We start from the raw sequence: 8,481 nt of genomic DNA on the forward strand, positions 1-8,481 counted from the left end.
GTTCATCAAAAAAGTGCATCATTCCAGACCCCAACAAGGCACTTAAGTGTAAATTTAGATCGAGTTTAGTCTGGTTGTGAGATTTGCTTTTTAAGAATTATTTTGAGTAGAAGTTATTCAATCAGGTCTGTTGCTTTTACTCTTTAAAACAAAGCCTGACCTGAAAACTTCTAGATGCATGAGCATGTTTGTGATGAAATCATTCTAGTTTTAAAAATCCCGAAGGTCCTTATTTTTATCTAGGGAGATGCAGAGGTCTTCTGCGCAAGTCTTACCGTAATCCATCACACCTTTTGTCTTCGCCATCCCAAACCAACAGGAAACATGAGAGCAAACCAACCCCACCCTCTGCCCCTCAAGGGCTTAACACAAGCACTTTAGGAAAACACAAGCAATTCAGCCCACGGTACACTGCACATCCATTACAGAGAGATGTGCACTGAGCCGTCAAGATGTCTTGCAGTGTTTAGTGAACTTGACATATTTGCCAAAGATAATGGTCTCGATTCAAAGAGAACGCCTCAAGTTTCATTCCGATAAGACTGGTGAACCTACCATTAGCAGCACCTTCAGAGAGCAGGCTCAGTCCCGGCGCAGTCAGGTATAACATGCATAAACATTCCCTGAAACGGAAGCCTCTGTTTTTTGATTCTTGGTCCTCTCTGTGGAAATTAGGTGCAATGAATCCAGTTCTGTATTGTTCTCAGCAGGGCGGCCTTTAAGTTTTGCATGTGTAAATAGATCTTACCTTTCCTCATGGGCTGTTACAATAAGCTTTTAGAGAATGTTTTTTGTTCATCCACTTAAGTTGTATTTTTATCTATATGATTTATTTTGTCTATACCGATTGATTTTATTGTAGTTTAGAATTTAGAGTAAATCAGATACCATTTATTGACAATCTACACTTGTATACCTTGAACTTTTTCTTTATGTCCAAATAAAACATGTGACAAAACAAAACATAATGACATACCTGTTTTTTGTTGTTGTTGTTGTTCACAAATAAAATCAATTTGATTATTCCAGATTAATACTTTGTCAGAAATGAGCTGAAGAGAGAAATAAAATGAAGTTAAGAAAGTTGATTAATGTGCAATCATAACTACAAAGGGAAAAAAGTTAACTTTAAGACTAAACTATTGCAACTAAAGTAAAACTTAATGAATGTGTATTTACCTTTTTTTGGGCCTTCTATGACAAAAATGGTCCTTATAAAATGGCCGCTATTTATTGAAATAATGTAATTCACATTAAAACAGAAAATGTTTGGTCTTGTTTAAGGCCAATCAATGACAAGGAGTCTAATAAACAGTTATCATAATTAAGATTTTGTGTAATGTTAAAAAGAAACAGGGATAAAATTCACCAGAAAACACCACTCAGTATATTTATAAGCTGAAAGCTACAACCAAACTACATTTACCATCATTCTCTGTGGCAGCATAATACATAACACAATACAGAGAGCATAAATAACACACCTATGCATGGCAAAATGAATCACTCATTTGTAAAATGTCCATGTTTATCAAGTAACTGTATTCTACAAGAAACAATCGTAATCAATTGCTTACAACTGAAGTTTTTTTTTTCCTGTGTTGGCATATTTATTGCTTTTTACCAGAAGATGAAGACTGTAAAATCAAATCTAAGCTCTAAATTGGGTTAGCATTTCAAAATAGAGCTATGTTGATCTCAAAGCGAACACAAATAGCCTGAACCTAAAACTAATAAAATGCTTGCTTGCTTATTTCTAAAGCTCACTTAAATATGTTATTGACACATGACTTAATGGTAAATTGGAGAGGGAAAAAAAAAAACCTAAACCAATTTATTTTGGCGGTACCTTCATTCAGAAACTCTTGACAGACTCCCGTTGACAGACTGAACTGGAGAGCGTCTGTCCTGTCGCTGTAAACAGACCTGCAGGTCACTTAACGATCCGTGCTGGGTTACATCACAGTCCATTTAAATGACCTACATTCTCTCAGTCTGGAACATGTTAAGATTTTTGTGGTGCCGGGTTACTGTGCGAGCTCGTCCTTGTGTTCAGGTCTGACCTCTGAGACTGTAATCCGTTCCCGCGCTTATGCAACACGTGCCGAATTTTCCCGCGCTTCTTAGAAAAGCCCGCAAAATACGTTAAGAGTCAGTCAGAGCTTTGGTTAATCCTCCATAAAATACTCACCCTTTTAATATAAGAATGTTAACTCTTACACCACACACATGTTTTTCTAGTAGGAAGTATCTTGCGACAATTTACTATAGTGTCAAAAAGTAATTTAGCGTTTTAAACAAAGCAGTATAGTAAACCAGTCTCACTAAATGTGTTAAATTCAATATGGCGTCTATAGGTCTATAAGTCGCCAATTATATATGTATATATATATATATATATAGATAGTATTTGGTACAATTGACCAGTTTCTATGACATTTCATGGTTATCACCATAGTTTTTTTTTTTTGCAAAGGTTAATGCAGTGTTAGCCCACACCAACATGAAAGCTCTTAGTTACACAACACTCACATTAGAGGCACAAATGTCCATGCGAACGCTTTTACATTTGATCTATTATTCAACATAAAACCACCAGCTGTGGACATTGAAGAACCTTCTAGAATTTCCTCAGAATGTGCATTCGATTTGAAGAAACAAAACTACTAGACATGTTTATCTTCTCATTTTGTGTTTAATAAAGAAAATGACAGATTGACAGACGGAGCAATATGAATTTCTCTGGGAGTCCCAGCGGGCTTTGCATTTTAATAGAAAACAAGTGCATGCATTTTATTTGTCTTTCTCCTTCTGTTCTTTCTCTTTCTTGTCTTTCTCTGCTTTGGCCTCTTCTGCTTCGTGTTTCTTGATCAGTTCTTCCACTTCCTTCTGCTTGAGGACTTTGATTCTGGTCTTGCCGTTCTCTCGTGTCAGTGTGGCGATCTCCACTTTGAAGACGGACAGAAAAAGGAAACAATTAGATGTTTGTCCATAAAATTAATTAATTTAAAATTAATTTAAACACTGTGCATATTGATTTGAATCTACTGAAACAACAATCTTTGACATGCAACAGCTTTCTGTATTTAAGAGTTTTGAGGTAAAGAACAATTTGATTGTAAGTTAAATAAAATAAAAATATATATAAAATACTGTATACATTAGGGGTGTAACGGTACGTGTATTCGTACCGGACCGTTTCGGTACAGGGCTTTCGGTACGGTGCACGTGTGTACTGAATGACCGAATGCAATATTTTGTGTGCAGAACATATACATTTTCGTGTTTCCAAACGAACATATTAAGTGCCGGAACTCTCCGCATTCAGCGCAAATCCCGCCCTGCAGCTGATTCTAAGGCCGGTTGCACTGGCTGCGTGGCGTGAGCGTGCGTTTCTGCTGCGTGTCAGTTGCATGACGGCTGCTTCGCGTTTTCTGTGTCTTTACACACCAGAATCGTGCCTGACGCAGCACTGGCGCGCAGCTGCTACTGTAGGTGACATAGAGGGAGACCGCCGACAGACCAGAATCTTGTCTTCACGACAACAATATCTATACTTCATGTTGAGCAGAAATATAAAGCCTACTGATAAAGGACACCGTCAACAGTATTGACGGCAAAATAGACTATGTTTGATAGGTGCAATATGCCAGTGTGTCACCGGCCTAAGGTTTTCAAAAGGCATCACGCGAGTGTACATCACTACAACAAGGAAAAAAACGATTGTAATTCAAACGCAGCTCACATCGGCATTTAAACAGACCTTTGCTCTTAATTCTGATCGGTCCAACGCAATAACGAAATCTGAGCAGGTCTAAAAACTGAAACTGTTGATGCTGCATTTTACACTTTGGAAAAGTTATATATATATTTTTTTTTAAATATGAGCAGGCCTACAAGCTGGGATTGGTAATGCTACACTGTAATCATAGTTATTTATTTATATTTTTCATTTTATTTTATTATATGTATTGGTTTGAGACTCGAGAGTATTTTATTTAGTGGAGAACTTTGCAGCAGTATTTTATTTCTTATTCTTTTTTATTTTATATATATTTTATTAAAAAGTATTTAAAAAAAAAAGTGTAAATTGTTTTAAAAAAAAGTGTATAGTAATAAACAACCTGCAGTTTAATGTTTGCATTTCTTTCCCTTACTGTACCGAAAATGAACCGAACCGTGACTTTAAAACCGAGGTACGTACCGAACCGTGATTTTTGCGTACCGTTACACCCCTAGTATACATTATATATATAAAACACAGTCACAAATGCACCAAGTGTGTGATTTTTATAGTAAATGTGATTTTTGTTTCAACTGCCAAACAAATGTTGCCAATACAGCATAAAATGTATAGCTTGTCTATTTGTTTCATAGGGTTTGTTGCTGCATGACCATTTTGACTGCAGTGTTTGTAACCGCAGTGCAGCACGTGATGAGCTGCATAAAGCTGAGAGCTCAGATGGATTGTGGGTCTGTACATGGTGTCATGATCATTCATAATGCAGAAGTCTGCTCCCTGCTAGACTGCCTTAATCTACCAGCCTCGTCTGCATGCTAAAACATTTATTCCATCTCAGTCTTGCCAAACACACACCTTTCTCTGCTGAGAGCTTGCTGACGTCCATGGTTTTGTTCAGCACTTTGACTGCGAGAGCGAGGGCAGACGACAGAGTCATCTCTCCCTCTTTATAGTCCTGCTTCAGCATTGACACAGCAGCCTGAAATACACAGACACACACTTTACGTTTCTGAACTGAGGGGTTTTGATATCTGTTTTGTTCAAACTTCAGGACAGAAGTAGTGAATTAAGGACAGGTGCCTTGTCGCCATCTACTGGCCACATCAGTGCAATAATAAATGGACATTGTGATGTCTCTCCGACTTGTCTTTTTTTCAGTTTCTTTTTTAAGAAGCATGAACAAATCACTAAACTTTAAAAAGAAACATTGATTCCAACATGCAACCATGCAGTTTTACAAAGAACGGAATATTCGACTCAATCTACATTATTATTCCGTGACAAAAAGCAGTATCACATGTTACGGTAAATGCTTTTTTTTTTGAGGATATAAATAGTTTTCTTCTTGCAAATTCTGTGTTGATTTTGAGGCGGAAAGGATGTTAATGAAAAATTGGCACTTAAAACTGATTTTGTGGTCCAGGGTCACAAATGTTAAATAGAGCTGAGAATACTACACTTTGATTGTTTCTGACAGAATCAAATTAGCTAAACTTTGAGCTAAACTCAAAATGTTATACACCACTGTTTAAAAGTTTGAGCAGTTAAGGTTTTTAAAATGTTTTAAAATGATTATGCTGATTTGCTGTTCACAAAACATTTATTATTATTATTATTAATGTTGAAAACAGTTATGCTGCTTAATATTTTTGTGAAAACCGAGGACTTTTCCCCAGGATTGCTTTACCAATAGAAAGTTAAAAAACAACAGCATTTTCAAAAAATATATATATTTTTTTTTATATTGTAAATGCCTTTACGGTCACTGTTGATTAACTTAAGCTTAATTTGCTGATTGAAAGCATTAATTTATTCATCAAAAAACCCTAATAATTACTTTTTTTTTTTTTTTTACTGATTCGTTAAACCCAATGATTCATATGAACTGATTTGGTTCAAATGAACAGAGTCTAAAATGTATTTTTCTTTCTAGCATTAGTCGGACAGATTCAGTGTGTCATAAGCTCAAACAGGACAATGAAGTGTTCGTTTCCTGCACAAGAATCTGAATGTGTGTGTTTCACTCACTGCGCTGTTGTTGCCGATGCACGTGGCTTTCCAGCCTCCATAGTTTCCGCTGGGGTCACTCTGATAGAGCTGGAAGCCGTAGTGTTTGTCCCATCCCATATACAGCAGAGACACACCAAAGGGCCTTTTACCTGACAAAACACACACATGGTTTATATTCCACAGCCCAAAACTTCACCAGGATCATGTTCGAAATAGATTCAAATGTACCTCCAAACTGTGTGTAAGCCTGTTTGATGTCACACAGCGCAGTGACCAGCTGCTCGCAGGGAATGGGCTCCTGATACTGCAGCAGGTACCTGCACACACACCATCAATCCAAAGACTCTCATATGCATAATAAACCAATTCTGTCTTATCATAACCCAATGCAGTCTTCCGCAGGAGTCAAAGTGATGCTTCACTCACCTCTGTGCGATGAGTCTCAGTTCGTTTGTGAGGACGTTGGCATCTGATGTAATTCCCGCTACACTGCATGCCATGTCTCTGCGTTACAAAATCACCATACATCAGAGCTGTTGTCATATATTTTAGAAAAAAAATATTTTAATATTATTTCGCATATCAAAGCTAAACAACCACACTTCCTTATATATATAAATATATAAGCGCACAGCACATATTTAAATATTTAACTAAAAGTTAAAATAAACTGGAAATATAAAATAACAAACACTATAATAATAATAATAATAATATATAAACAATACTAAATTAACACTGCCATACACACATTTACAAAAAGAAGAGAGAAGTGTACTTGAATATTAATTCTAAATATTAATTTAAAATATTAAATATTAATACAATTTCTCCTAAACTAAACTAAATAAAACTCTTATTAAAAGACAAAACAAAATCATATATGTACTAAAATTAAAATACACTGGAAACAGAAAAATCCAAGCTAATTTAAAATATTAAATAACCATAAAATAGCATGTAAATAATACTAAAATAACACTGCCATACCAAAAAGAGATTTGCCAAGGAACGAAATATAATTAAATATTAATTCTAATATTTAAAAATGCATTAGTATTTATTTGAAATATTAAAAATGCATGTATTTTCTCCCATATCAGAGCTAAAAAAAAACAATACTCTATTAAATAGAAAGATCTAAAATAGGAATAAAGACTATAATTTAATTTATATTAACATTTACATAATAGAACTTCAACTTCTCTTGCGAAACCTCAAATATCATACTTATGCAATGATTTGTGTTCAAGTAAGGCCACACAAATGATTGGACTCACTCATTGAGTTTGTAAATCTTCTCAGAGAAGAACACCTCGTCCAGAAGTTTGTGGATGTTCCTCCTCTCTGCCGCCAGCAGCACGCCGTCATTGGCCAGAATTCCCAGACAGGTGCCAGCGTGACCGATGGCCTCCATGGCATACTCTACCTGATACAGACGGCCTGCCAACAACACAACACTCACAAACTCAGAGCTCCTCCACATGGCAACATTTAGAATAATAACACACAATACAAATAATGAATAATGAAATAGTGCATATGGGGGCTCTCACCCTCTGGAGAGAAAATAGTCGTCCTTGAGTCATATCTCCGAGACTGTTAAAAAAAAAATTGTGAATCGTTGTGATAAGAACATAAAGTGAATCGATAAACTGCATGAAAAAAAATAGATCAACAAATAATGCAACACTTACCATTATGCCCTTAAATAAAACGAATCCTGCAAACAGGAGAAAATATGCTTAAGTGATCAGTACCAAACATTATTATTAGTAATTATTATATTTATTACATTTACTAATTTGTTGATTTACGCTGCTGTCACAATCTCAAGAGCTTAAACATTCATAAAGCGATAGGAAGTAACAGAAAACAACTCTAACACACATCCAAACTACCAAATACACTTATTTTACTGTCTTAAATGAATATAAATGAGAGACTGAAGCATAAATGTGAATTTTAAAGATGCTTTCAGTTTCTCCTGTTTGAATGTGTTTTAGCTTTAGCATTAGCACCCGCATAACAGCATGAAGCAGCAACTTTCCATTTCATTTAAATTTAGCCTACGCTCAATGAATCTGACACCAGTTTAGTTTTCCACACACGCACTGAAGGCTTTACTTTGTAGTTGGCGTCATATATAGTGTATATAGCGTCATAAATATAGTAATGTGTATTATTTTCATACCTAATGCCGGAGTTCGCGCTGCCTGTTCACTGTTAAAGAATCTCCGCTAAAGAATCTCACTGCAGCGAGAAACGCGTCCACTCTGCAGTCACTTCTGTCGGCGGTCACGTGTGTAACTTGACGTTCTGTGATTGGTTCCCTTTCTTTAGTTAGCGGTAGTGTTCGCAATTTAGCTTTTTATTTTTATAATTAAACAACAACTAAAAACTGAAACTTGTAACATGCATTGAACGCAAGAAATATGTACTACTTTTAAATATCGTCCTAAAATTCATTTAATGCATATAATTATTAAGCATAGGAAAATTCCTCAATTAAGCAATATTTAAAATTTGTTCACAAATTATGTACATCGTTTTTTTATGTATATATATATATTGGTTTTACGAATTTACCTGATGTGTGTTGTGTGTTTTAGTTACATTAAAAAACTGTTTCATAAGAGTCATGTATTTAGAAAACCAGACTACATTTGTTGAATGGTAAGTTTTTGGTTAACTACTGGTTTTGTTTAATTTGTTTCTGAATCAGACTA

General features: G+C 35.4%; 1 protein-coding gene across 1 annotated transcript; it reads right to left on the reverse strand.

Annotated features, from left to right (window-relative positions):
- Nucleotides 1–2,675: 2,675 nt before the first annotated feature.
- Nucleotides 2,676–8,035, reverse strand: psma4 (proteasome 20S subunit alpha 4). The gene is made up of 9 exons (XM_059536398.1): nt 7,947–8,035; nt 7,450–7,475; nt 7,309–7,351; nt 7,033–7,195; nt 6,179–6,256; nt 5,981–6,069; nt 5,771–5,901; nt 4,598–4,721; nt 2,676–2,948 (listed from the first exon to the last, which is right to left on the reverse strand). Exons 2-9 carry the CDS (start codon nt 7,450–7,452, stop codon nt 2,794–2,796), a joined length of 786 nt encoding a protein of 261 aa, XP_059392381.1. The 5' UTR covers nt 7,453–7,475; nt 7,947–8,035; the 3' UTR covers nt 2,676–2,793.
- Nucleotides 8,036–8,481: the final 446 nt, after the last annotated feature.

The sequence above is a fragment of the Carassius carassius genome, chromosome 43 (assembly GCF_963082965.1).
Source record: "Carassius carassius chromosome 43, fCarCar2.1, whole genome shotgun sequence".
Taxonomy (NCBI): Eukaryota; Metazoa; Chordata; class Actinopteri; order Cypriniformes; family Cyprinidae; genus Carassius; species Carassius carassius.

Coding starts and splice junctions, on each gene's coding strand:
- psma4 (XM_059536398.1), bottom strand. Junction 7,196..7,308: donor GACTATTTTCTCTCCAGAGG/GTGAGAGCCCCC, acceptor TGTTGTTGGCAG/GCCGTCTGTATCAGGTAGAG. Junction 2,949..4,597: donor CAAGCTCTCAGCAGAGAAAG/GTGTGTGTTTGG, acceptor CCGTCTTCAAAG/TGGAGATCGCCACACTGACA.